This window comes from Pelodiscus sinensis, chromosome 31, assembly GCF_052426305.1.
Source record: "Pelodiscus sinensis isolate ZL-2025 chromosome 31, ASM5242630v1, whole genome shotgun sequence".
In the NCBI taxonomy this organism is placed as follows: Eukaryota; Metazoa; Chordata; order Testudines; family Trionychidae; genus Pelodiscus; species Pelodiscus sinensis.
In genome coordinates, this window is record NC_143082.1 from 11,242,613 (window position 1) to 11,270,600 (window position 27,988).

Genomic DNA, 27,988 nt, shown 5'->3' on the forward strand with positions numbered 1-27,988 from the left:
GCCCCCAGCTCGCCCCCTGCCCCGCCCGGGCTACCCCGCCCCACCCCCAGCTCGCCCCCCGCCCCGCCCGGGCTACCCCGCCCCGCCCCCAGCTCGCCCCTTGGCCCGCCCGGGCTACCCCGCCCCCAGCTCGCCCCCCGCCCCGCCCGGGCTACCCCGCCCCGCCCCCAGCTCGCCCCCTGCCCCGCCCGGGCTACCCCGCCCCGCCCCCAGCTCGCCCCCTGCCCCGCCCGGGCTACCCCGCCCCGCCCCCAGCTCGCCCCTTGGCCCGCCCGGGCTACCCCGCCCCGCCCCCAGCTCGCCCCCCGCCCGCAGCCGAAGTCGCTGGAGCCACGTGCGGGCGCAGCGTTCGGGCCCCGCCACGAGCCGCGCTGCCGGCAGAGCCCCGAGGCCGCGCGGGGGGGGAAAGGGGGCGGGGCGGGAGCCGCCTCGGGGGCGGAGCCGGGGGTGGAACCCAGGCGTCCGGGCTCGGCAGCGAAGGGGTGCCGCCTGGCCCCGCCCCCGCCCGGCAGCCAATAGCAGCGCCGCTTACTGCCGGGTGGGCGCGCGGGCCCAGCTGACAGAGGCTCCGGCATGGTAACGTCCCGCTTTGTTGGGCCCGGCCCGGCGAGGGGCTGCGCGCGCCGCTCCCCGGCAGAGACCCCCCCGCCCGGACTCTGCCCCCCCCCGCGCACGGGCTCAGCCCCCCCCCCCCGCTCTGCCCTCCCCCCCGCGCACGGGCTCTGCCCCCCCCCGTTCTGACGCCCCCCGCGCACGGGCTCAGCCCCCCCCCCCCCCCCCCGCGCACGGGTTCAGCCCTCCCGCTCTATTCCCTCCCCCCAAAGGCTGAGCCCTCCCCCAAGCTCTGCCCCCCCGTGGATGGGCAGTGCCCCTGGCAGAGCACCCTGCTGGCCCTGCCCCACCCTACACGTACCGAGCGCCCCTGCTGAGTCCTGCCTGCAGAGACCCTTGTGGTGGACGGACACCCCCCCCCCCCTTACAGGCTCAGCCCCTCCGGCTCTGATCCCTCTGGCAGAGGCCCCCCCCCGTTCACAGGCACTGCCCCCCTTGGGGCAGAGCCCCCCCCCCCCCATGCATGGGACTGAGTCCTGCTCCGTGGCTGGGCCTTGGGGGTGCCCATAGGTTTGGGCCTTCACATGCTGCCCTGGTCTGCTCTGGGCAGCTGCAGGTGGAGCAAAGGGTGGGGAGTCTGCACCTGCCAGGTTGGAGGGCGGGAGAAGTAAAAGTGGGGAGTAGGGTTTTCCCTTTGCTTTGATACAGACACCCCCCCAGATAGAGCTTTGCATACTCACATCCGGACACCCCTCTCCCGCCCGCACCAGAGCCAGCCAGTGACCTTGGGGGGGCATTTGTGCTATAGGTGCTGACAGGAGGGGGGCTGTGCCCAGTGCTGGACAAAGGGCAGCAAATGGCATTGCAGTTTATCAACCCTGTCCTTCCAGTGAAACATGGACAGCCAGCCCCACCTGACAGGCTGCGCCGGGTGATGCCATGTGGGCCTCAGCCTCCCTTGGGGTTCCTTGGCCCTCCCCATCCCACAGCCTCAGTGTGCCCTGTGATCGCACCCTCCTGCCAACTCCAGGCTCTCTTGCCTGATGAGCCCTTATCTAACAGGCCTCTGCCTGTCCCCAGACTCCCCCACCCATTCCCAGGAGGGGCAGCCCACTCATCCCTGTGCCTCTGTGGTGAGGCAGCTCACAGCAGGTGGGTGAGTAGCCATTTGTGTCAGGGGGGAGGGATCACAATGTGACACCTGCTCAGTGAGAGCTGAGATACTCAGTTCATTACACACAGGGTCCATCAGCAGTTATGCGCCGTTGCTACTGGCCTGGATCATCCTCAGCCCAGGGAGCCATGGACCAGGCTCTGTATCCTGCTGGGGGTGTGGTGTTCTGAAAATAAAGATAGATTAATTGATCTATCTCCATAGGCACCCTTCATCCATCTGTCCATCCATCCCTATACCTTCCCTTCATCCATCTGTCCATCCATCCATCCCTATACCTACCCTTCATCCATCTGTCCATCCATCCCTATACCTACCCTTCATTCATCCTGTCCATCCATCCCTATACCTACCCTTCATCCATCGCATCCCTCTGTCTCCCTATGCACCGTCCATCCATCCCTATATGCACCGTCCATCCATCCCATCCATCTCTATACACACCATCCATCCCTATATACACCCTTCATCCCATCCATCTATCTCCCTACGCACCATCCATCCATCTCCATATGCACCATCTATCCATCTCTCTACGCACCATCCATCCATCCCTATATGCACCATTCATCCATCTCCATGTGCACCATCCATCCCTATACCCTCCATTTATCCATCCCATCCATCCATCCATTCCTATACCCTCCATTCATCCATCTTCCTATGCACCATTCATCCATCTCCAAACACACACCATCCATCCATCCCTATACACACCCTTCATCCTTTCACCTATCCCATCCATCCATCCCTATACGTCCCCTTCATCCATCCCATCCCCGTATCCACCTATCCCCATACGCCTTCTCCCTCCCTCCATCCCGCCCATAGCCACCCTTCATCCATCTGTCCATCCATCCACCTCTGGTGCTTTGCAGCCTGCTCCCCCAGGGCTCCGCCGTCGGTGCTGAAGAGTGGCCCAAAGCTGCCCATGTTGGGAGCAGATTCTGCTCTTCCTATGCCCGGCACCCACCTTCGTTGCCTACTGGAGCAGAGCCAGAGTCCTGGGCCAGAGGGACCATGATGATCATCTAGTTTCACCTCCTGCACGGCAAGGCCAGAGAGCTGCCCTGGCTAACGCAGCCATTGACTCCCGTCTGCCCCAGATGGCAGATTCTCTCCCCAAGAGCTGCTGTCCGCATGGAGGGTTTGACAGCCGTTCCATGTTTCTAACTCCCCCACCCTTCAGTTGGTACAAGCTGGGCGGAGGCATCTGCCTGGGAGCCAGGAGGGCCAGGCCTCCCTTCTCAGGGTCAAGGGGATTGACCACCTGCCTGGCGGCCCCATGCTGCAAGGGCCGAGCGGTGCTGTTCGTTTCCCGGCTGGGCTGCTGTCGGCCAGGGAAGATGCAGCTTCTCGTTGGTCTGTTTCTCTTTCCTTCGCTTGGCTTGTTTTCCCTTGTCTGCTTTAATTCAATCGGATCCGATGTGTCTCCATGAGGAGTCTCTATGTCACGTACTGCATGGCAGGGCTGGGGCTGGAACCCGGGACGCCCCGCCCCTTCTGCTCTCCTTTCTTTCCAGCGGGTGCCTGCATTTCTTTTTCTCTCTTGCTGTTGACAGTCGGCTCCGGACTCCAGCAGCGGCCCTGCAGGGCAGCCGGCCCCATTTCCCACCGCCCCACCCATGATGCCTCCGCCCTTTGTAAGTTACCTGCACCCTGCATCACTTAGTAACCAAACCAGCGTGACCCCCCCCCCCCATCCCACAGCACGGCGCAAAGGGGGACTCACTGGCCTGGCTGCGTGAGAGAAGTGAGCAACGTGCAATCCCTTGGTGGTGTGCGCACACGTGTGTGTGTATGGGCATGCGTGGGGGAGGGGGTCGGTGTGGGTGTGCCCATGTATGAGCAGTGCATGCTCATTGCTTTCTGCGGGCTCCGACGGGGGCAGTTTGAGCTGAATTAGCGGGCAAAGGGAATTGGAGCCGTTCAAAGCCCCAGCGTGGACGTGGTGCGGTGGGAGCAAGGATGCAGCTGGCCTTGGCTGCACCTTGAGCAGGCTGGGCCCGTGGCTGGCACCAGACATCGGTCTGAGTAGCTGCAGTGGCGGGGGAGTCCCTGGCTGGCACGGGCCTGTCCCTTCAGTGGCGTGTGTCTCTTCTTGCTCCTAGCTGCCTCCTCCTGGAATCCCCCCTCCCTTCCCCCCCATGGGACTCCCTCCCATCGGGCCGAGACCGCCAGCGATGCCTCCTATGCCCCCTGGCATGATGCCACCTCTGCTCCCGCCCATGGCAGGGCCCCCTCCCATAGGACAGGTAAAGCCTCTCCCTTTGCCTGTGTGGTGTCGGTCGGAGCCCAGGGCCCCCTTTCAGCCTCCACTCAGGATGGAATGTCAGTGCAGGACCATGACCTTGGACGGGTGGGGCCCTTTGGCTGGGCGGGAGATAGAACCCAGGCATCCGGGTTGCTCTCCCTAGCTCTGGAGGGGAGTGGGGCCTAATGGGTTGGAACCCCGGGTCTCCTGGGTTCTCTCCCCAGCTCTGGGAAGGGAGTAGGGCCTAGTGGTTGGAGCAGGGGAGGAGGGAGCCCCAGGACTCCTGCGTTCTCCCCTGGCTTGGGGAGGGGAGTGAGGCCTAGTGGTTGGAGCAGGGGAGGAGGGAGCCCCAGGTCAGTCCCGGTCCAGGCTGCGGGAGGTGGAGAACGTGGCTGAGAAGTGCTCCTGGGGGAGGGGGCCAGGCTCTGTCGAGGGCTGCCCCGAATTTCCTATTAAACCTCAATACCAAGATGTTGGGAAAAGCCCCACGCGGATGTCGGTTCTCTGGGCCTTTCCCCCGATCGTGTGATGGGAGCCATGCTTCCGGGGTTCCCCAGACACTGGTGGGCACAGGGCCCAGGCCGAGGTTCTGAGCCATGCCTGCTGCCTGCCATGCCACATTTCTGTCCCCTAGATGCCGCCCATGGTGCCTCCCATGATGCCAGGGATGCTGATACCAGGGGTGCCCTCTGGTCCTGTCCCTGCAGTGGTGAGCATCCTTGGAACCTCTCTCTTGTCCAGCCAGCCGTGCCCAGGTGGGGGCTGCCAGGGCTGAGTTGGGGGTGGAACATAGAGGGGGCCTCGTGCCCTTGTCCTGCCTCTCTCCATGGGGGCCCATTGCCCAGTCCTTGTTTCCAGAGCAGAGCTGAGATGCCACCCGCGGGTGAGGGCTGAGTGCCAGCTCTCCTGGGTTCTCTCTCCAGTACTGCGACTGACATGTTCACTGCAGCTGTGGAATGGTCCCTGGATGGTCTTGCGCCTCAGTTTCCCCCTGGCAGGGGAGGCTGGCTCTGAGCTCCCTGCCGTTTGCAGAGGGATTCAGGGGCCCTGGGCGGGGGTGTCTGGTGTCTGGTTGAGTCTGAGCCGTAGCCCCCACGGTTCATGGCCCCGTTTCTCTTTTGGCAGGCGGCTCCTGTGACAGACCCAATTGGCGGTGAGTGCCAGGGTCCATCATGGGGGGTGGACCATGGGGGAGCTGCTGAGAGGGGACAGGTGCATCATGGGGGGGGGGAAGAAGCTGTCTGGAGTGTCCACCGCCCCCAGCAGCTCAGGGAGGAGGGTAAAACATTTCTGCGTCTCGGGGGGCACCTGGGAGTCAGGCCGGATCCTGAGGGGAGCCCGATGGATCCTGAGAATGAGGCTGGGTGTCCAGCCCTGCCAGTCTCTCTTGGGAGCCTGTAGCTCCCAGGCCGATGGCAACACCTGGCAGCCCCTCCGCCCCCACCCAGTAACACATGGCTCTTGTTTTCCAGCTGCTCCGGCCCAACCGGCACCCACAGTGAGTAGGCCCCTCCCCCCATCAGTGCTCAGCAATGTGGCAGCGCATGCTCCCTCCCAGGGCTGTGGGTCAGGAGTGAGGGGCACCAGAAGAGCTGGGGGCAGCCTAGGTCAGGCGTAGCAGGGAGCTATGGGTCAGGAGTGAGGAACCCTGGGAGAGGGGGAGCTCAGAACTGAGGTCTGTGGGTCAGGATTCAGGGGCCCTGGTCAGTGTTCCCTCTAATCTTTCCCATCAATGTGCAGAATAATGTTCTGTGCACCAAGGCATGTGTGAATGTGCACCACCCACAGAACACAAAACCTACCTCGAGGCTCCACTAATCTGCTGGGTGGCATTTCAGTCTCCTGAGTGGCCTCCCAAGCGCCCAGCAGAGCCGGGGGAGGGCAGAGCCCAGGGCACGTGCAGCACCGTGGATTAGGGATGTAAATGGTTAACCGGTTAACCAATAGGGCCTGGAGCAGGCAGGGGCTGCTCAGGCCGTCTAGCCCTGTCCATGCAGGCCCAGCCCAGCCCTCCCACCACAGGTTACACGCTGGCTCCCCGCTTCCAGGGAGGCCTCGCTGCAGTCTAAAGCTCGTCTATAAAATCTTTATACTGCAGAGGCCGCAGCAAGTGTAACCGCTGGGGCTGGTAGAGGTTACACGGTTACATTTTTGAAGGACTTTTGACATCCCCACTGTGGCCCGGACGTGAGGGGGCTGTTGGGAGCCCAGGGCAGGGCTAGCAGGGGGCTGCAGCTCGGGACGGGGCCCCGGCTGAGTTCGGAAGAGGGGTTGATTTTTGTCACCTTTGTGCCCATTAGCTCCCGAATCCCATGGTGGCCCCCGTCCAGCATAGCCTGATGGGCAGTGGTTCCCCAGCGCAGGATGCCCCCCGCAAGGTACCGTGGGGCGGGTGTGTCCTTTCCCGGTGGCTCTGGGGGGCGCTGTGGGCAGGGTGCGTGTCAGGAGCCACAGAAATGCCCTCCAAGTGGAGGGGCCATTTCAACCCCCTGGGGGTGCATGTTCCAGCCCGGTCCCAGCTTAACCCCTTGCGGGAGGAAGTGGGACAACCACCAGGAAAAGCCAAACACGCCACTTCCTGCCGAGGGCCTGACCCTGCCACAGGGGGCCCTGGCGCTTCGCCGCCTGCCTCTTGTGCCAGGGAGGTGAGTGATACCAGCATTTCCAGCATGGGCCCCATCCTGACCAACTGGGAGTCATCTGGGGTTTTGTTGCTGGTTGCAGTGAGAGCAGGATCAGGCCCATACAGGGAGGAGGTCGGGGCAGGGTCCCTGCTGAGCTGTGTGGCCCAAGGAGGGCAGCTGTGGGGGGCTGGTTGGACATTCCTGACCCTGCTCTTGCTTGTGGTGCCCAGAAGCCCCCCTGGAGCGAGCACAGGGCCCCAGACGGACGCATTTACTATTACAATTGCAACTCCAAGCAGTCCACCTGGGAGAAGCCGGATGAGCTGAAGTCCAAAGCAGAGGTGAGTTCCTTCAGAGCCCTTCGCCCAGCACTGAGATGCAGCCACCTCTGGGGTGGGGCCCACAGCTGAGTGACAGCTACACAGCAACACCAGAGACCAGCTGGAAATGTGTGTTTGTAGCCAGGAGTAGACTAGGGAGGCAGACACCAGTGTCCTAAAGTTGCTTCATGACAACATGAAAGTGACTGTTCTGAGCAGCACTGGCTCCCCGAGGGAACCTTTCAAAGTATAAACGGGAGTGAAACAGCATCGTCCCGGCCACAGTCTTTATTGCCGGGGTGTTTTACCTAGTTGCTGGGAAGCCCCTGGCTGGCGTTGAAATCATCTACAGAACAGGTAGGATGCTGTTGAGGCTTAGCAGGCTGAAAGCTAAGAGTAAGATCCCCATCACATCTATCAGTCTGTGGAACTTCAGGCTGCGGATGACAGTGCAGTTTTTGCCCATTATGAGAGAACTCTTCAAACGCTCTTGAATGTGTTTGCTGATGTCTTGGTGTCGCCCTTCACATCAAGAAGACCAAAGTGCTGCATCTCCAAATGAGGTTCCGTGCGCCCCATCTATTAAAATCAATGGAAAAGCATTGGAGATCGTTGAGCATTTTCTCTAGCTTGGGAGTTCTCGCTCATGCACGGCAGATATGGATGTAGACATCCAACGTCGTCTGAGCTGGGCCAGCGTGGCCTTTGTTCGTTTACGGCAAGATCACGACATTCGAACAGACGCTAAACTTCTTGTCTGTCAAGCCGTCATTCTCCCAACACTGTTGTATGGGTCTGAAACCTGGACAACCCACAGACATCACTTGAAAGTCCTTGAGAGGTATCACCAGTGCTGCCTGTGCAAGGTCTTGAAGATCAAATGGGAAGACCGGCGCACGAACAGCCGTGTTCTGGAAGAGGCTAAGCCCACCAGTTTCGAGGCAACGCTCGTCCGGCAGCAGCTTCGCTGGACTGGTCCCGTGGTTCGGATGCCAGACCATCATCTCCTGAGATAGGGCCTGTTTTCTCAGCTGAACGTACCGTAACGTGGGAGGACAACGGACGCTTTATAAGGACTTGCAGAGACGCAGGAGGAGGGGGAGACTGGCTTCTAGTCATGGCCAACTGTCTCCTGCTGTACCTGGAAACATCCATCCTCACTGTAGTAGAACTTGTGGCTCAAGGATCGGCCTCATCCACCCCCTGAGGGGCCGCAAGTCCTGTGGAAGATGATCCTGCTCGGCGACGAGTGATCGCCTGTCAGGGAGACAGAATGTAACATGAGGATGTAGGTCTCAGCTCTTGTGAGCCGCTAGCCTGCCCCTCTCCCGTGGCAGAGAGGGAGCCGTGGCTCCCAGCTCCCCTGCTCTAACCCCTGGTATTGTCGGTGCCCTCTCCATGGGCGTTAATAGCCCCTGGCTCAAAGCGCCCTGCTCTCTGCCTCTGCAGCTGCTGATATCCCAGTGCCCCTGGAGGGAGTACAAGTCCGACACGGGCAAATCTTACTACTACAACTCCCAGAGCAAAGAGTCGCGCTGGACCAAGCCGCGGGACCTGGACGAGCTGGAGGGTAAAGGGGCTGGGAGCCTAGGGAGCTGGGGGCCAGGGCAGCCACGCCTTCGGGAACTTAGGCAGAGTCCCTGCGCCGCAGGCTAACCGCCACCTGGGTAGGCTGGTACAGCCAGTGCCCCAGGGGTCTCACCGTGCCCCGGCCTTGGAGTGGTCCCCGACCCCCAAGGGATCGTGTCTGTCACGAGGGCAGGCCCCCGAGCCTGGGCTTCCGGGCTCCAGCCCTCCCGTGTCTCCGCCCAGCGAGTCCCTCTGTGCCAGGCTCCTGCTCCGTGCTCAGGGGGACCCGCCGCAGCCCAGCAGCCTGTTTGGAGCAGAGGCTTGTTTGCTGCAGACGCGGCCCCCGGCATTCTGGGCGCGGCACAGGGAGCCGGAGCAGAAGCCGGAGCCGAGGCTGCCCAGTGTCGGACCCCACCAGCCAGTTGCTATGGATCTACCTGTCTCTGTCTGCTCCTGTCTCGTGGTCATGGGGAGCCTGTGTCTTGGAGCCCAGTGCTTAGCCCAGCCGCCAGCACCTCTCCGGCTCTCATCCTGCCACAGAGCCTGGCTGGGCCCTCACGGCCTTGCTCAGCTCCGGGCACAGACGGAGCCCCGGGGGCTCTGCCAAAATGGGTCGGCCGCAGCCAGTCTTTAGCTAGCCACATGCCCCTGGCCTCGAGCTTCCTGCTTAGCCCCCGGAGCAGCTTCAACCCCTGGCAGGCACTGGGCACGAAGGCAGAGCCCCTCGAAATGACGCCCCCCGTTGGCCACCGGGCGCTGCCCCGAGTAACGGCCGGGCTCTCTGTTTTCCCTCCTTGCAGCGCTCATCGACGAGGAGGAGGCAGGGTGAGTGGCTGGCATCTGCCCGCTGGGCTTGGACCCGTTAGCTCTGAGCCGGGGCGGTAAGAGCAGGGTGGCACTGCCCCCAGGGGCCAGAGGGGGATGGGGCCCTCAGGAAGGCCCCCACTCAGGCGTAGGCGGGGGTGCTAGCAGGGACCTATCTGCTTGGTGTATGGGTTTCGAGGGCAGGTACCTCCCTTGTGGGGACATGGGGAGGGCAAGGCAGAGCCACACACCCCAGCGTGAGGTCTCCAGGGGCCCCCCTGCCCCTCAAGGGTGGTGGGCCCCACAGTGCTGTGAGCCCAGAGGTCTGGCCCCCAGGGGGCTGTGTGGGCCCCTCTCCGAGTCCCACCAGCCCCAGGCTCCAGCCTTCTCTGCTCTTCCAGGAAGCAGCAGGAGACCCCGTCAGCCGCCTCCAGCCCCAGCCTGTCCTCGTCCGCCAGCACGGACATGGAGGCGCCGGGCGGGGAGGAGCACACGCCTGTGCTGGGGGCCACAATGGAAGGCCTGGAGGAGGTGGCCCTGCAGCAGGAGGAAGTGACCAGCAGGTGACGGGGCAGGGGGGTGTCAAGCAGGGACCCCGCCAGGAATTGGGGGGCGTTTGCTCTGTGTGGCCAGCTGTTCCGCGGGCACTGGGCCTGGGGGCCACTGGCGTCTGTGGGTGCCGGGCACACACAGCTTGCAGGGGCGCCAGGGCCTGTTCCAGAGAGCGGAAGGGAGATGGGATGCAGGTGGGGAGACAGTCAGATGCCCCCTCCCCCAATGGGGAGTGATGGGCCCCGGCTACTGCCCTGGGGGGTGATTCCAGCTCAGTTCCCCTGCCATTGGCAGGGAATTCTCTCTGTCCTGACCCACGGCCCCGCCTTCCCCTGCTCCCCTAAGCTATTACTGAGGCAGGCGGGTCGCCCCAGCCCAGCCGGGGCCCTTCCCCCGCTCCCCCCGCAGCTCCCTGGGCGTTCTGCACTGTGAGCCCGGTGTCTGTGTTCCCGGCGCAGTGCTGACCCCGGCCGGTGTGAGGAGGAGGAGACGGGGGCCGGGGAGAGGAGCGCCTTCAACTGGAGCACCAAGGAGGAGGCCAAGCTGGCCTTTAAGGAGCTGCTGAAGGACAAGGTACAAGAGCAGGGAGCCGGGGGGCTCGCTCGGGGGGAAGTGGGGCTGGCCAGGGCGAGGGGCCTGTTTGCGGGGGCTGTCCCGGTCCCATCTGAGTCCCAGCATTTGGCTTCAGGGCGTCCCCTCCAACACGTCGTGGGAGCTGGCTATGAAGATGATTGTGGATGATCCGCGGTACAGGTAGGGACCAGCCCCACCGCCGGCTCCGCCCCCATCCATGCTGCTGGCTTGCAGGAGTGCAGCCCGCTGCAGGGAGGAGCCGGGACTCCCCTCCCGCCCCGCTCCCTGCAGCGCCCCCTGGGGGAGAGGCTGGGGTCGGAGGAGCCGAGATCCCGCCCCGCTCCCTGCAGTGCCCCCTGGTGGAGAAGCTGGGGTCGGAGGAGCCGAGATCCCGCCCCGCTCCCTGCAGTGCCCCCTGGTGGAGAAGCTGGGGTCAGAGGAGCCGAGATCCCGCCCCACTCCCTGCAGCGCCCCCTGGGGGAGAGGCTGGGGTCAGAGGAGCCGAGATCCCGCCCCGCTCCCTGCAGCGCCCCCTGGGGGAGAGGCTGGGGTCAGAGGAGCCGAGATCCCGCCCCGCTCCCTGCAGCGCCCCCTGGGGGAGAGGCTGGGGTCAGAGGAGCCGAGATCCCGCCCCGCTCCCTGCAGCGCCCCCTGGGGGAGAGGCTGGGGTCAGAGGAGCCGAGATCCCGCCCCGCTCCCTGCAGCACTCCCTGGGGGAGAGGCTGGGGTCAGAGGAGCCGAGATCCCGCCCCGCTCCCTGCAGCGCCCCCTGGGGGAGAGGCTGGGGTTGAAGGAGCCGAGCTCCCGCCCCGCTCCCTGCAGCACTCCCTGGGGGAGAGGCTGGGGTCAGAGGAGCCGAGATCCCGCCCCGCTCCCTGCAGCGCCCCCTGCAGCACTCCCTGGGGGAGAGGCTGGGGTCAGAGGAGCCGAGCTCCTGCCCCGCTCCCTGCAGTGCCTCTGTTATTGTCCTCGGAGCTGCCCCTCAGCAGCAGCCAGCAAGGGAGCCCCTAACCCAGCCCATGTGCTCTGCCCAGCGCCCTGCCCAAGCTGAGCGAGAAGAAGCAGGCCTTCAATGCCTACAAGGCCCAGCGGGAGAAGGAAGAGAAGGAGGAGGCTCGGCTGAAGGCCAAGGAGGCCAAAGAGGAGCTGCAGCGCTTTCTGGAGCAGCACGAGCGCATGAGCTCCATCACCCGCTACAGGTGGGCAGAGGAGAGGAGCCGAGCTCCCACCCCGGTCCCTGCAGCGCCCCCTGGGGGAGAGGCTGGGGTCGGAGGAGCCGAGCTCCCGCCCTGCTCCCTGCAGTGCCATCTGGGGAAGTGGCAGGACACAGGGGCCAGGGAGCGAGTGGTTGGGCATAGGGGCCAGGGCGCAAGAGGCGGGGCACAGGCTGGGGGGAAAGCAGGGGAACCAGAAGAGTGGCAGAGGGCTGCAGGGGAGGGTGGCTGGGCAGGGGGATCGTCCCCTTGGTTTCTGGGACTTGGCCTTGGAGTGCTGGATGGAGGGTCCCAGAGCAGGCAGAAGGCTAGGAAAGTGCACATACACAGCTGATAGCATTCAGGATCCAGCCAACCCCTGCGCGTCTCCCACCCCCTCGCCGGAGAGAACCCAGGAGCCCTGATGCACTGGCTGTAGCCCCAGAGCCCCCTTTGGCAGGGGAGATGTGTGAATCCAGTGTGGGGCTGTTCGGCAGGGTCTGTTGCTAAGCAGCAGCAGGCGGGTTATTACCCACATAAATTTCTCTATCCCTTCCACACTGAAGGGACACACACCGTTACCTGGCTCCTAGGGCTCAAGGTGCAACCTTGTTCATTTACACACGCACCCTTACCCAATTCCTAGGGCTTAGGGCGCATCTTCCTGCGGGTTGGCAGGATCTTTAGCCAGTGAAAGAGCCTTACACAGTAATATCCTTATCCTCTATTTATTGACAATTCCCAAACAAGCAGAATGCACATGCTAAGCACACAGTGTTATGCTCACCAACCCTGGTACAGGCAGACTTCCCCTGTTGGCCAGGCAATATCAGTCTCTCTGGATCTTAGCTGCTGCATGTCACGGTCGTGCAGGAGAGTCCTGGCAGCTCTTATCTTAGGCTGTCTCGGAGGTGAGTTCTTCTTTCAGGTGTTCCCCCTTCTTGGTGTTCCTTGTCTCCCTTTGGTCTTCTTCCAGCCTTTTGCTGCTTTCCTTCTGCGTCTGTTACTTCCGATCTTCCTGGTCTCCTTCTTGGATCCCAGTTTATATAATGAAACCTGAGTCCTGCTTAGCTATTCCGTAACCAATTATTTTAGCATGATTCTACTAACCAGTCATAACAAAATTACCTAACCAATCAGACCCCACCACCTTAATTGATTTACACCTAGCAACATTAATTATACAGCAGACAGAAACAGTTACAAACCACACAGAGATCACACAGTCAAACAATAGGGAAGTGTAATGACAATGATCATAGAATGAGGATTCCACAACCTCAAGTATTGATGAGCAGTTTCTTGCCAGACAGAATGGTGCGACTGACGTTTTCTTTACCCATCTTGAGAGCTGTTTCTTTATCTGGTGACAGCGAGGGGCTCTCAGGACAAAATCCCCTTCTCCCAGCCTGGTGTGACACTATTTTAAGACAACTTAGATGGAATGCGAGTATGTGACTAGGCCTTGCGGCTAATGGCTGCTGCTCTGCAGTCTGGCTGCAGAAGGTGGCTTTGGCTGCCAATATGGCTTCAGGCCTTCCGTCATGGTTACAGAACAACCATATTGTTACAGGGTGGGGCCGAGCGAGGTTCAGGGTTCCCAGCCAGACGGCACGAGAGGTTTGGCCTTGCTGGGCGCCGTGGGGCTAGGCTGACAGAGGGAAGTAATCTCCCGGGAGGTGGCAAAGCCCATGCTAACATCAGGAATCACTGACTGCTCCGGTGCCTTCGGACGTCCCCATCGCCTCTGCCCCCAGTCTGCAGGAACCGTGCCGCCCCTGGCCAAGCAGAGGGCCCATCCCGCAGGCCACGCCCTGGCTCCACCACTGGGGGCGGGAAATGTCTTGCTGCACTCCTCCCCGGGCTTGGGGGCACAGTGGGGAGCCTGGCCCAGTAACCGCCTGCCCCGGCCATTCCCTTTAGGAAAGCCGAGCAGATGTTCGGGGAGCAGGAGGTGTGGGCCATAGTCCCAGAGCGTGACCGCAAGGAGATCTACGACGATGTGCTCTTCTTCCTGGCCAAGAAAGAGAAGGTAACAGCAGATCCCAGCTGTGATGCAGGGTGGGGCCGGCGTGACTCCGCCTGGTGTCAGTACGGAGCCCAGACTATCACATGATGGTGTCTGGGCAGGTGTGACCCTGCCCAGCCATCATGCTCCATAACCCCTTATTCAAAGTCAAAAACCGCCCGTGGTTTACAATCAAGGCAGCGTGTGGGTTCTGCCAGTGCCACTCAGCCTATGCAATGGGGGGTGGGGGCGGGTGTGTATCGAAGGGCATAGAGCCCTGGAGGGGGAGCGGGATTTCCTTTGCTTTAGGCTGTAATGACGCTGTCAGCACCTCATGGTGTGCCGCTGGTGACGGTGAGAGCAGTGCTGCTGGCTGACTTGTCTCCGGCTCGGGTCGCATCGCCTGCGGGGTGAGGGGGGCATGGCCACCTGCGCTATCAGCTTGCACCGCAGTAGCCGCTGCTCTGGGGGAGTCTGTGTGGAGCCATAGCAGCGGGCAGGAGGCAGCCAGTGGGGCGCCATGTCCCCCGGGGTGGGTCCCAGGACAGGGGGCGTTTGACACGGCCCGTTTCCTCCGCCCAGGAACACACCAAGCAGCTGCGCAAGCGGAACATCCAGGCCCTGAAGAACATCCTGGACAGCATGAGCAATGTCAGCTTCCAGACCACCTGGTCCGAGGCCCAGCAGTACCTGATGGACAACCCCACCTTTGCCGAGGATGAGGACTTGCAGAGTGAGGGCAGCCCCGGACCTCTCCCCCCCACACCCTGCCACAAGATAAATAGTACAGCCCACCCATGCCCCTGCCCCAAGATAAATGGTACAGACCAGCTGCAGAAACCCTCCCCCAAAATCAATGATGCAGTCAGACCATCTCCCTGCCCCTAGATAAACGACACTGACTGACTATGGACCAAGATAAAAGGCCCATCACCGCCCCCAAGACATATGGTACAGGCCCATCCCCCCACCTCCTACCCCCAGATAAATGGTACAGGCCCGTCATCCCACCCTCCTGCCTCAAGATAAATGATACAGGCCAATCATGCCTCCCCTCCCGACCCAAGATAAATGGTGCAAGCAGGCTGCCCCCCTGCTCCGAGATAAATGGTACTTTCTATCCCAGTATAAATGGTACAAAATAAATATTACAGATCAGCCACTCCCGTACCCCAAGACAAGTGGAACAGGCCAGCCCCAGGATAAATAGTATTGGCCGGCCATGCCATTCCACCCCAAGATAAATGGTACCGCCTCACTTCCCCACCCCCATGATAAATAGAACAGGCTAGTTCCTCACCCTTTCTCCCTGCAACCCAGAAGTCCTGGTGCCCACCCTGCCTCTAATCCACGGGCCCCACTCCCCTCCCAGAGCCAGGGACAGAGCCCAGGAGTCCTGGCTCCCAGCCCCTGCTCTGTAACCACGGGGCATCCTTCGGATGAGGGTCCAAGGGTGGTTACCACATGCCACTGGCTCCCCTGCCATGGTCCCATGCTCGCCCAGCTCCTTCCTGCCCTCCCCCACCACTGGTGCCAGTTCTGCCCGCTCAGCCCGCGCCTCTTGCAGACATGGACAAGGAGGACGCCCTGATCTGCTTCGAGGAGCACATCCGCACGCTGGAGAAGGAGGAGGAGGAGGAGAAGGAGAAGACGAGGCTGCGTGAGAGACGCCAGCAGCGCAAGAACAGGGAGGCCTTCCAGGTAGCGGCGCCCTGGGGCCTGGAAGGGGGGGATGGCTTGATTTGCCTGGGCCTGGGCTCGGTGGAGCAGGATGGCCTGGGAGTCTAGGTGGAGGCTGCCTACCCATGGAGGGGCATTCAGGACTCAGCAGAAACAAGGATGGCGCAAGAGGAGGGGGGTATCTGGAGAGCGCGCGATGGCTGGTCACTATTTGCTGTAACTCTCCCATGCCCAGGGCAGCACTGGTCAGTGCACATCAGCAGGGACTAGAGAGCTCAGCAGTTGGCCCTGAGGACTGGAACTCCTCCTCCTGGACTTGTTCCCACAGTTCTGGTTTGAGCAGCTTCCCCCTTCCGGTCCTCAGCAGCCCACCGCTGCTTCCCTTCCCCGTCCGGCTCTGCAGCAAGAGCCATGGGGCCCAGAGCCTTGGACGGAGGCTGGGATGTGACTGTTCTGTGCTGCAGGGTGGCATGCGAGCATGGATTGGAGTGCACGTCTTCCACGAATCCTGTCTTCCACAATTTGAAAAATCATGGAAGATGGGAATGATTCCAGAGGACTGGAAAAGGGCAAATCTAGTGCCCATCTATAAAAAGGGAGATAAGAACAACCCAGGAAACTACAGACCAGTCAGTTTAACTTCTGTGCCAGGAAAGATAATGGAGCAAGTAATTAAGGAATTCATCTGCAAACATCTGAAAGATAATAAGGTGACAAAGCCAGCATGGATTTGTAAAGAACAAATCATGTCAAACCAGTCTGAGAGCTTTCTTTGATAGGAAAACAAGTCTTGTGGATAAGGGAGAAGTGGTGGATGTGGTATACCTAGACTTTAGTAAGGCATTTGAGACGGTCTCACATGACCTTCTTATCAATAAACTAGGTAAATACAACTTAGATGGGGCTATTGTAAGGTGTGTGCATAACTGGCTGGATAACCGTACTCAGAGAGTAGTTATTAATGGTTCACTATCCTGCTGGAAGGGCATAACAAGTAGGGTTCTGCAGGAGTCTGTTTTGGTCCTGGTTCTGTTCAATATCTTCATCAGTGATTTAGATATTGGCATAGAGAGTACGCTTATTAAGTTTGCAGATGATACGAAGCTGGGAGGGGTTGCAACTGCTTTGGAAGATAGGGTGATAATTCAAAATGAGCTGGACAAACTGGAGAAATGGTCTGAGGTAAACAGGATGAAGTTTAATAAGGACAAATGCAAAGTGCTCCACTTAGGAAGGAACCATCAGTGTCACACATACAGAATGGGAAGCAACTGTCTAGGAAGGAGTCCTGCAGAAATGGATCTAGGGGTCATAGTGGACCACAAGCTAAATATGAGTCAACAGAGTGATGCTGTTGCAAAAAAAAACAAACCTGATTCTGGGCTGCATTAACAGGAGTGTTGTGAGCATGACACGAGAAGTCATTCTTCCGCCTCAGTTGGAGTAGTGTGTCCAATTCTGAGCACCACATTTCAAGAAAGATGCAGAGAAATTGGAGAAGGTCCAGAGAAGAGCAACAAGAATGATTATTGGTCTAGAGCCATGGTCATCAACCTGTCGGCCACCCCATCCCCCATTTTCCCCCCACCCGCGAGAAGCTCCACTACCTACCTCTAGTGTAGTGCTGGCTTCCTGCAGGGTGGATGGAAGTCCTGGGTGAAGCCTGCGTCACTTCCAGGGACTCCGGAAGAGCACAGGCTGCTCCCCTCCCACAGCTCTGTCACATGCTGGGGGAGGGGGCATCAGCTCCAGAAGAGGGGTCCAGCGGCTTCCCTGGGAGGGGTGAATTGGGATTTCCCTGCGCCACGGGAGCGGGGGTCGGCCCCGGGGTTTGGCCTGGGGAGGCTCCTGCAGGGGTTTGTCCGCACGGTGGGAGAGGTGGCTTGGCCCCGGGGCAGGCACCTGCGGGGGTTGGCTGCGCTGCGGGAGGGGAGGGGGCTGGCTTGGCCAGGCTGTGCCGCAGAAGGGGGGTTTGGCCCCAGGGCAGGCTCCCGTGGGGGTTTGGCCCCACTGCAGGGCGGGGTTGGCTCCAGGGTAGGCACGCGTGGAGTTTCCCTGCGCCGCGGGGGGAAAGGGGAAGTCGGGCCCGGAGGAGGCATGTGCTGGCTTCCCTCTGCGGGGGGGAGAGGGGGGGGGAATCCTGGGAGGAGGCAGATGCAGGGGACACTCTGCTGCCACTGGCACCCCACCCCCTGTCCGCGCTCCCCAGACCCCACTCCCCTCTCCCCAGCTACAGAACTCAGTCCCCACTCCCATCCCCACTCCCCAAACTCTGTCCCCACTCCCCGAACTCTGGCACCCTGTCCCCTGCTGCAGAACCCTGTCCTCTGCCCTCCCAGCACCCTGTTCCCTCTCCCCTGCCCCCAGCGGCAGAACTGTCCCCACAAAATGTATAATTCTAAATGCTTCCTTTTAGATTTAAATAGCATGAATAAAAACCAGACCATTTATTTCATAACTATAAACATGTGATTTTAATTTTATACATCGCATAATTTAAAAATAAACTTTATCAGAGTGTGTAGGTAAGGGCTGGGGATAGCAAGTGATGGACAGGAGGAGAATAGAGAGGGCGGGGCTTCAATGAAGGGGAGGGGCTTCAAGGAAGGGGCGGGGCGATAGATCTTCGCCTGTTCTGAAATTTAAATAGTGATCCTGGGTGTAAAAAGGTTGGAGACCACTGATCTAGACCAGTGTTTCCCAATCAGGGTTTTGCAGACCATCGAAAGGGGTTCCGCGAGAAATCGTGGAATAAATAAATAAAAATGTTTTTTCTTACAATGTAAGCTGACATCATATCTATAGTAGCCCAATGCCTGTGACTCTGTAACGCTGAAACGCTGGCTGTTCCCTCTGGGTGGCGCTGTTGTCTCCCGCCATGGCACAAGCGGCTGTTTGGGCTCCACGCTCCCCATGCAGCATGGGGGTGCTGCATGGGGAGTGCGGGGCTCAAACGGCCGCTTGCGCTGCTTGCTCCCACGTGGCGGCCCAGCTGAGTGGTGCAGAAGTCGGCCAAGTGCCACGGCGGGAGACAACAGCGCCGCCCAGAGGGAACAGCCAGGGGGTGGGGCCTGGACGAGCGTGCGTCTCTGATGTCAGGAAAGGGCACCGGATTCAAAAGGAGGAAAGAGGAGCAGACACAGAGGACGCGGAAGAGACAGAGGGGAGAACAGAGGAGGCGGAGGGCAGCGAGAGAGAGTGAGAGAGACGCGGCAGCAGGAGGAGAAGAGACACACAGAGTGAGAGGCAGGAGGGGGAGGAGAGAAGGAGAGAGAGAGAGAGGAGGCAGATGAGAGCTGAGAGAGAGGGCGAGGCAGTAGAAGGAGAAGAGAGAGGCTGTTTGCGCCATTTGCTCCCGTGCAGCGGCCCGGCCGAGCGGCGCAGAAATCAGCTGAGCGCCACGGTGGGAGGTGAAGGGGGGTGCAGCCCAGAGGGCGGGGCCTGGACGAGCGTGCATTCCCGACAGAGACAGAGGAGAGCAGAGAGAGAGTGAGAGGCAGAAGGCGGAGGAGAACTGAGAGAGACGGGGAGGCAGGAGGAGGAGAGACAGACAGACAGACAGAGTGAGAGACCGGAGGCTCAGGAGAGAAGATCAACATGGAGGAGAGACCTGAAAATCCAGTCTTATGACGGGCTAATTGGCTAGTATATATATAACAGCTCTTTATAAATACATTTTCTTGACAATCATTTAGCAGTAATTGAATTGCGCTCCTTGCTGTCAACTTTTTCTGGCCCAGCAAACATTTTCATAGGTTCCTCGGGATATGAAGAATTATTTTAGGGGTTCCTCCATGGGAAAAAGGTTGGGAATCCCTGATCTCGATGGTGCTTGGTCCTGCCGTGAGGGCAGGGGACTGGACGCGATGGCCTCTCGAGGTCCCTTCCAGTGCTAGTGTTCTGTGATTCTGTGCAAGGAAGGGCCGGGAGTCAGAGAGCCTGGGTTCTATTCATAAGAACATGGGAGGCTGCACTAGGGCAGCCCAAAGGTCCAGCTAGCCCAGTGCCAGATGCCCCAGAGGGAGTGAACAGAGCAGGGAATCCTCATGCGATCCCTCCCCCGTCACCCCGACCAACAGGCTAGGGACCGTCCCTGCCCATCCTGGCTAATCGCCATTGATGGACCTGACCTCCATGAACCCTGCTCTTTTTTGAACCCTGTTAGTGTGGGCTCAGTTCTGCGGCTTTGGGGAGTTTGGATTGTGGCTGCAGCTGGAGGCGGATCAGTCCTCCCCTCGCCCCCCACCCAGCGAACGGCACTGACCCAGCTCCCTGGGTGCTGACGCTAACATCTCTGCCAATGTCTATGGGCCCTTGGATCTCCGTCGCCCTGCCCCAAGCACCTGGCTGCCTGCATGCTGGCGGCAGGGTCAGATCAGGGGCCTGTCGCCCATGCTCCTGGGAGGGGGGCTCCATGAGCCTGGCCATGGTGAGGTTGGCATGGAAGCTCTCAGGGTGCAGCGGTAGCACTGGGAGCCCAGAGGGCATCTTGCCCAAGGACCCTGAGGCAGCTGGAGGCAGAGCGGGACTTGAACTCACGTCCCTTGAGTCCCAGCCTCCCTCTTAACTTCTGTCCTTGTTTGCCTCGTCCCTGCAGTGACCCCCGTGCTGCTGCCAGGCCGGCCTGCGCTGAGCCCTGCTGCCTGCGGATAACTCCGCCAGTAGCCCCCTGCCTACCTGAGCCCTCCTTCAGCCAGCTACCACCTCTGCAGGGAGCCGGTCTTGGAGGAGCCATTGCTACCCCAGCCTGTGCGTCCCGGGCTGGCCAGCAGGGGGCAGCAGCTGCATGAGACCTTTCCCTAAGCAAAGCCACCCAGCAAGTCACCAGTGGACACTTCATTGGGTGCATGATCTCAGGGCAGACCCAGCACCCTCTCTCTGGGGAGGGGCGGATGGGCAGGGGTCCAGTGCTCACTCTCCCTGGGGAGGTGCAGACAGGCAGGGGTCCGGTGTGTGCTCACTCTGGGGAGTAGCCAGTGGGCCAGGATCCGGTGCGCGCTCGCTCTCTCTGGGGAGGGGCCGGTGGGCTGGGATCCGGCGTGCGCTCACGCTCTCTGGGGAGGGGCCGGTGGGCTGGGATCCGGCGTGCGCTCACGCTCTCTGGGGAGGGGCCGGTGGGCTGGGATCCGGCGTGCGCTCACGCTCTCTGGGGAGGGGCCGGTGGGCCGGGATCCGGCGCGCACTCGCTCTCTTTCGGGAGGGGCCAGTGGGCCAGGATCCACCGTGCACTCACGCTCTCTGGGGAGTAGCCGGTGGGCCAGGATCCAGCGCGCGCTCACGCTCTCTGGGGAGTAGCCGGTGGGCAGGAATCCGGCGCACGCTCGCTCTCTCTGGGGAGTAGCCGGTGGGCCAGGATACGGCGTGCGCTCACGCGCTCTGGGGAGTAGCCGGTGGGCCGGGATCCGGCGCGCACTCGCTCTCTTTTGGGAGGGGCCGGTGGGCCAGGATCCGGCACGCGCTCACGCTCTCTAGGGAGTAGCCATTGGGCCAGGATCCGGCGCGCGCTTACGCTCTCTGGGGAGTAGCCGGTGGGCCAGGATCCGGCGCGCACTCGCTCTCTCTGGGGAGGGGCTGGTGGGCCGGGATCCGGCGCGCACTCGCTCTCTTTCGGGAGGGGCCGGTGGACCAGGATCCGGCGCACGCTCACGCTCTCTCTGGGGAGTAGCCGGTGGGCCAGGATCTGGCGCGCTCACGCTCTTTGGGGAGTAGCCAGTGGGCCAGGATCCGGCGCACGCTCACGCTCTCTGGGGAGTAGCCGGTGGGCCAGGATCCGCGCACGCTCACGCTCTCTCTGGGGAGTAGCCGGTGGGCAGGGATCCGGCGCGTGCTCGCTCTCTCTGGGGAGTAGCCGGTGGGCCGGGATCCAGCGCGCGCTCGCTCTCTTTCGGGAGGGGCCGGTGGGCCAGGATCCGGCGCGCGCTCGCTCTCTCTGGGGAGCAGCCGGTGGGCCAGGATCCAGCGTGCGCTCGCTCTCTCTGGGAAGTAGCCGGTGGGCCAGGACCCGGCGCGCACTCGCTCTCTCTGGGGAGTAGCCGGTGGGCCGGGATCCGGCGCTCGCTCGCTCGCTCTCTCTGGGGCGTAGCCGGTGGGCCAGGACCCGGCGCGCACTCGCTCTCTCTGGGGAGTAGCCGGTGGGCCAGGACCCAGCGCGCACTCGCTCTCTCTGGGGAGTAGCCGGTGGGCCAGGACCCGGCGCGCGCTCACACTCTCTGGGGTGTAGCCGGTGGGCCGGGATCCGGCGCTCGCTCACTCCCTCTGGGGAGTAGCCGGTGGGCCAGGATCCAGCGCGCACTCGCTCTCTCTGGGGAGTAGCCGGTGGGCCGGGATCCAGCGCGCGCTCACTCTCTCTGGGGAGTAGCCGGTGGGCCAGGACCCGGCGCGCGCTCACACTCTCTGGGGTGTAGCCGGTGGGCCGGGATCCGGCGCTCGCTCACTCCCTCTGGGGAGTAGCCGGTGGGCCAGGATCCAGCGCGCACTCGCTCTCTCTGGGGAGTAGCCGGTGGGCCGGGATCCAGCGCGCGCTCGCTCTCTCTGGGGAGTAGCCGGTGGGCCAGGACCCGGCGCGCGCTCATGCTCTCTGGGGAGTAGCCGGTGGGCCAGGATCCGGCGCGCGCTCGCGCTCTCTGGGGAGTAGCCGGTGGGCCGGGATCCGGCGCTCGCTCGCTCTCTCTGGGGAGTAGCCGGTGGGCCAGGACCCGGCGCGCGCTCGCTCTCTCTGGGGAGTAGCCGGTGGGCCAGGATCCGGCGCGCGCTCACACTCTCTGGGGAGTAGCCGGTGGGCCGGGATCCGGCGCACGCTCGCTCTCTCTGGGGAGTAGCCGGTGGGCCAGGATCCGGCGAGCGCTCGCTCTCTCTGGGGAGTAGCCGGTGGGCCAGGACCCGGCGCACACTCGCTCTCTCTGGGGAGTAGCCGGTGGGCCAGGATCCGGCGAGCGCTCGCTCTCTCTGGGGAGTAGCCGGTGGGCCAGGACCCGGCGCGCGCTCGCTCTCTCTGGGGAGTAGCCGGTGGGCCAGGACCCGGCGCGCGCTCGCTCTCTCTGGGGAGTAGCCGGTGGGCCAGGACCCGGCGCGCGCTCGCTCTCTCTGGGGACTAGCCGGTGGGCCAGGACCCGGCGCGCGCTCGCTCTCTCTGGGGAGTAGCCGGTGGGCCAGGATCCGGCGAGCGCTCGCTCTCTCTGGGGAGTAGCCGGTGGGCCAGGACCCGGCGCGCGCTCGCTCTCTCTGGGGAGTAGCCGGTGGGCCAGGACCCGGCGCGCGCTCACGCTCTCTGGGGAGTAGCCGGTGGGCCAGGATCCGGCGCGCACTCGCTCTCTCTGGGGAGTAGCCGGTGGGCCAGGATCCGGCGCGCGCTCACACTCTCTGGGGAGTAGCCGGTGGGCCGGGATCCGGCACGCGCTCGCTCTCTCTGGGGAGTAGCCGGTGGGCCAGGATCCGGCGAGCGCTCGCTCTCTCTGGGGAGTAGCCGGTGGGCCAGGACCCGGCGCACACTCGCTCTCTCTGGGGAGTAGCTGGTGGGCCAGGACCCGGCGCGCGCTCGCTCTCTCTGGGGAGTAGCCGGTGGGCCAGGACCCGGCGCGCGCTCGCTCTCTCTGGGGAGTAGCCGGTGGGCCAGGACCCGGCGCGCGCTCGCTCTCTCTGGGGAGTAGCCGGTGGGCCAGGACCCGGCGCGCGCTCGCTCTTTCTGGGGACTAGCCGGTGGGCCAGGACCCGGCGCGCGCTCGCTCTCTCTGGGGACTAGCCGGTGGGCCAGGATCCGGCGAGCGCTCGCTCTCTCTGGGGAGTAGCCGGTGGGCCAGGACCCGGCGCGCGCTCGCTCTCTCTGGGGAGTAGCCGGTGGGCCAGGACCCGGCGCGCGCTCACGCTCTCTGGGGAGTAGCCGGTGAGCCAGGACCCGGCGCGTGCTCGCTCTCTCTGGGGAGTAGCCGGTGGGCCAGGACCCGGCGCGCGCTCACGCTCTCTGGGGAGTAGCCGGTGGGCCGGGATCCGGCGCGCGCTCGCTCTCTCTGGGGAGTAGCCGGTGGGCCAGGATCCGGCGCGCGCTCGCTCTCTCTGGGGAGTAGCCGGTGAGCCAGGACCCAGCGCTCTCTCTTCACGGCCCGACTCTCTCAATGGTGCCAAGAGGGGTTGTGCGATCCAGGCAGCTCCCCCGAAGCTCTGGCTGTTTGGGGGGGCTGCCGGGAGCGGGGTCCGGTGTCCCCTGGGGCGCACGTGCGCTCGGGGGAGGGGCTGATCTCCCAGTTCTCTCTCGCTCTATCGTAGAATAACAAGGCTGCTTCTTGCCCAGGCCTTTCTGGATGAGCTGCATGACAAGGGGCAGCTGCACTCCATGTCCACCTGGATGGAGCTGTACCCGTCGCTCCGCGCCGACGCCCGCTTTGCCAACATGCTGGGCCAGCCGGGTAAGGAGCAGCTGGGGGGCAGGGGACGTTCCCGCACGTGGCGTGGAGCCCGGGGGGGCATGTTAAAGGGGGGGGACTAGCCCTGACTGCAGCAGAGCCCAAAAGTGGGGGGGGGGGCTCAGCTGAGGGGCCCCGGGGGTGGGTTCCCGGGGCTGCCCCCCTTCATTGCAGCAGGATAAATGCAGAGAGACGGGAGGCGCTAGCCCAGTCACACAGCCCCCCTCCCGGCCGGGTCCCCTTTCTGCCGCCCCCTTTCTGGGCCTCACTTTACGGGGCTCAGGGAGGCTGCATCGAGTCCTGGCCAGGGGCCTGCCCAGAGCAGGGGGCTGGGAGCCAGGACTCCTGGGTGCTGCTCTGGGCCCCGCGAGAGCAGTGCTGCCTAGTGAGCAGAGTGACAGCGCTGGAGCCAGGACTCCCTGCTCTGGGAGGGGAGCTGGGTCTAATGGTTAGAGCTGGGGCTGGGTGCCAGGACTCCTGAGTTCTGTTGCTGTGCGGCTGCCCTGCGCCATGACCTGCCTGCCTGAGGTGGGCTGTTCATTCCTGAGCGTAGCAGGCTGGGGGCTCTTCCGGAGCCCGGCGTGCTCCCCCCCTCTCCCCGCCTCGCTGGGTGTCCTGGCAGGGCCTGTAACGCCGCCCCCTCTGCTCAGGCTCCACCCCCCTGGACTTGTTTAAATTCTACGTGGAGGATCTCAAGGCTCGTTTCCATGACGAGAAGAAGATCATCAAGGACATCTTAAAGGTGAGGGCATGCAGCTGCCTCTGCCCATGGGGGAGGGGTCCTGTCTGACCTGCCCCCGTTTGCCTGCTGCGTGGAGGGGGCCTTGGACAGGCCTGGCCTCACGTGCCCAAGCGCCAGGCCCCTGGTCTCTCTGCAGGTGCGCGTCACCTTTTGGAGGACTTGTGAATCCAGCGCCCCGAGCCCTAGGCTGGGGAGAGCTAAGCCAGCTCTGCTCATTTCATTCTGCCTCTGAAGCTCCCCTGCTTCGCACTGGACGCAGGCCTGTTCTTCGCATCCCGTCCTAAACAGCTGCCATGCCCCACCCCAGAGATGGCTGCATTTCAAGGCTAGGGAGACGTGAGCCCTCTGTATGTTCCGGGGGACGGAGACTCCCCCGAGGTCCTGTGTCCTGCTGAGCGCCTGGCCTCGCCCAGTTCTGGACCCTGCTGCTGTCGGCCCTGGGGGACAGGCCGGGCTGGGCCGCGGGTGACCCTGCCTCTGTCCTGGCAGGATCGCGGCTTCAGCGTGGAGGTGAAGACGACCTTCGAGGACTTCGCCCACGTCATCAGCTTTGACAAGAGGGCGGCCACGCTGGACGCAGGCAACATCAAGCTGACCTTCAACAGCGTATGTGGGGCCAGGCGGGGCCGAGGCCGGGGCTCAGCGGGGCCCGTCCCCCGCGGCCTTAACCCTGCGGTGTCTCCCCACAGCTGCTGGAGAAGGCCGAGGCGCGGGAGCGGGAGCGGGAGAAGGAGGAAGCGCGCAAACTGCGTCGCCGCGAAGCAGCCTTCAAGAGCATGCTGAAGCAGGCCGCCCCGCCCCTGGAGCCCGGCTCCTCCTGGGACGAGGTATGGGGGGGCGCCCGCACCCCTGCCATGCCTGGCCCGGGGCAGCCCCCCAGGCGTTGCTCCCTGGGCCCGGGACCTCCCCCTTCCTGCCCTCTGGACCCCTCCTCCCAAGGTCAGGGGCGGCAGGACACGGCGCCTCCCCCCGCAGCATCGCTCATGGGGCCTGGCCCCTCCCCTATCCCGCCCTCTGGACCCCTCAGTCCAGCATCACTCGCAGGGCTCAGCCACCCGACCCCCCCAGATGCCGTGCAGGGCAGGGCTGCTGTGTGTGAATGGCCCCTCGCCCCCACCCTGGGTAATGGCAGGGAGAGTGCGGTGCAAGTGCTGTGTGCCGTGGGGCAGGGGGCTGCCCGTGCTGCGCTGTGGGGCCAGGGTATGCGTGATTGAGTCATGTGGGGGGGTGGGGCTACATGGGCCATGCTGCGGGGGGAGGGGGGCTGCCCAGGCCATGCAGTAGGTGGGGGGCTGCCCGTGCCTTGCCGAGGGGGTGGGCCATGCTGCGGGGGGAGGGGGGCTGCCCAGGCCATGCAGTAGGTGGGGGGCTGCCTGTGCCTTGCGGAGGGGGGTGGGCCATGCTCCGGGGGGAGGGGGGCTGCCCAGGCCATGCAGTAGGTGGGGGGCTGCCTGTGCCTTGCGGAGGGGGGTGGGCCATGCTGCGGGGGGGGGGGAGGGGGGCTGCCCAGGCCATGCAGTAGGTGGGGGGCTGCCCGTGCCTTGCTGAGGGGGTGGGCCATGCTGCGGGGGGAGGGGGGCTGCCCAGGCCATGCAGTAGGTGGGGGGCTGCCCGTGCCTTGCGGAGGGGGGTGGGCCATGCTGTGGGGGGGGGGGGAGGGGGGGGGGCTGCCTGCCCAGGCCATGCAGTAGGTGGGGGGCTGCCCGTGCCTTGCCGAGGGGGTGGGCCATGCTGCGGGGGGAGGGGGGCTGCCCAGGCCATGCAGTAGGTGGGGGGCTGCCTGTGCCTTGCGGAGGGGGGTGGGCCATGCTGCGGGGGGGAGGGGGGCTGCCCAGGCCATGCAGTAGGTGGGGGGCTGCCTGTGCCTTGCGGAGGGCGTGGGCCATGCTGCGGGGGGAGGGGACGGCCCCTCCCCAGCTCCCTGTGTCTGCAGGTGCGGGAGCGATTCCTCAGCGACCTGCCCTTCGAGCAGATCACGCTGGAGTCCGAGCGGATCCGGCTCTTCAGGGAGTTCCTCCAGGTGGTGGAGGTGAGGGGGGGTGGGGCGTTGCTCCAGGAGGAGCTCTGGGGTTCAATATGGAGGGGGGCTGAGGGGCCTCGTGTAGAGGGCTGGGGCTGTGCCCGGGGCGGGGGAGGGAGGCTCTGGGTCCCCCACAGAGGAGAGGGCAGCTCCCGCCTCGCGGAGCCTTGTGCAGCCCTGCCCCTCGGGGCTGCGCCAGGCCTGACGGGCCGTGGGTCTGTGCCCGCAGAACGAGTGCCAGCACTACCACGCCAAAGCCAAGAAACACACCAAGAGAGGCAGGAAACACCATCGGAAGCGCTCGCAGTCGGTGAGCTGGGCGAGGGCCCGTGTGCACGGGGGTCCCCCTGAGCCAGCCCAGGGGAGGGGTGCCAGGGCTGTGCCCCCACGGAGGAGCTGGCCGGATGCCCATTGGAGCTGGGGGCGGGCAGGGGATTTAGGGCTGTGGGTCTGTCAGGCCCTGCCCAGAGGGGCTTGCTGGGGTGAGGGGCCGACCGGGGCCGTGTTAACCCCCAGCTCTGCCCCCAGGGCTCAGAGTCGGAGCTGGAGTCCCACCACCAGCGGGCCCAGAAGAGGAGGAAGCGGAATCACTCGGAGTCCGGTTCAGAGCTCTCCTCCTCGCCCGACTCAGGTGGGAACTGGGGCTGCCGGGGGGAGACTTGGCCCGGGCACCGCCCCTTGGCACCCGGGCATGGCCAGACCCCGTGCGCCTGGAGAGCGCCAGGACAGTGCCCGACTGATGCTCCCTCTGCTGCAGATCTCAGCTCCCGCAAGTCCCGGAAGCAGAAGAAGAAAAGCAAGAAGAAGAGGCACAAATCGGTGAGTGCAGGGGGCGTGGGGGGCGCTGCTGGGGTCCTGCCCCCCTGGCTGTATGGTCTGAGGCCGCGCTGAGCCCCAGCTGCTGTGTTACAGAACAGTCCCCAGAACGAAGGGAAGGAGAAAGGCAGGAAGGGGAAGGAGAAGGAGAAGGAGCCAGAGCGGGCAGAGGGCCGACGGCGTTCCCCCCAACGCAGCCTCAAGAGGGAGAAGGTAAAGGGAGTGCCGGGGGGCAGAGGTGCTGGCTGTGGAGGGCAAGAGCTAGAGAGGGATGTGGGGGAGAGACTGGCTGTGGGGCAGCCCAGGGGACTGGACAGGGCAGAGGCTGCCCCCCTGATTTCTCCCCCCCTCCCCATGCAGAGCGTCTGGGACACGTCGGACAGCGAGCCGAGTGAGGGGGAGCTGGAGAAGCGGCGTCGGACGCTGCTGCAGCAGCTGGATGACGATCAGTAGCCGGGCCTGCCGGGCTGTTGCTGCACTGGGGCTTCCTGGGACCCGTGGGGGACACCCTCTGCTCCTCTCCACCTCCCGGACAGCTCGAGCAGGCGAGAGGCAACTGCGCTGCCCACGCCAGAGAGCTGCCTGGGGGCGCCTCGCTCAGGACTCGGGCTCCATGGATCCCCCGCAGCTTTGCTGGCCCCAGGACGCCGGCACTTTGGACGGCGGCCGCAGGGCCGGGGCTGGCTGGATGCGCCCAGGGCCTGGCGCCGA

General features: G+C 63.6%; 1 protein-coding gene across 3 annotated transcripts; it reads left to right on the plus strand.

Moving 5' to 3' along the window:
* The first annotated feature begins 430 nt into the window (after positions 1-430).
* Positions 431-27,872, plus strand: PRPF40B (pre-mRNA processing factor 40B). Of its 3 annotated transcripts, XM_089774798.1 has the most exons (27): positions 431-576; positions 3,289-3,369; positions 3,838-3,981; positions 4,615-4,689; positions 5,106-5,133; positions 5,453-5,478; positions 6,281-6,358; positions 6,835-6,945; positions 8,374-8,494; positions 9,294-9,318; positions 9,699-9,860; positions 10,308-10,422; positions 10,538-10,602; positions 11,457-11,621; positions 13,539-13,647; positions 14,206-14,356; positions 15,191-15,324; positions 23,588-23,702; positions 24,350-24,441; positions 24,931-25,047; positions 25,131-25,268; positions 26,375-26,470; positions 26,691-26,771; positions 26,990-27,092; positions 27,219-27,280; positions 27,374-27,490; positions 27,638-27,872. In XM_089774798.1, the coding sequence occupies exons 1-27, from the start codon at positions 574-576 to the stop codon at positions 27,728-27,730; spliced, it is 2,607 nt and encodes an 868-aa protein (XP_089630924.1). In that variant the 5' UTR covers positions 431-573; the 3' UTR covers positions 27,731-27,872. The 3 variants fall into 3 exon arrangements, with proteins under 3 accessions (XP_089630924.1, XP_089630922.1, XP_089630923.1); XM_089774796.1 differs by having other exon boundaries at positions 26,990-27,280; XM_089774797.1 differs by lacking the exon at positions 6,281-6,358 and having other exon boundaries at positions 26,990-27,280.
* Positions 27,873-27,988: the final 116 nt, after the last annotated feature.

Excerpts from the sequence above, each read along its gene's own strand:
- PRPF40B (XM_089774796.1), top strand. Across the intron at positions 5,479-6,280 it reads CGGCCCAACCGGCACCCACA|CTCCCGAATCCCATGGTGGC; the intron begins GTGAGTAGGCCC and ends TGTGCCCATTAG. Across the intron at positions 11,622-13,538 it reads AGCTCCATCACCCGCTACAG|GAAAGCCGAGCAGATGTTCG; the intron begins GTGGGCAGAGGA and ends CATTCCCTTTAG.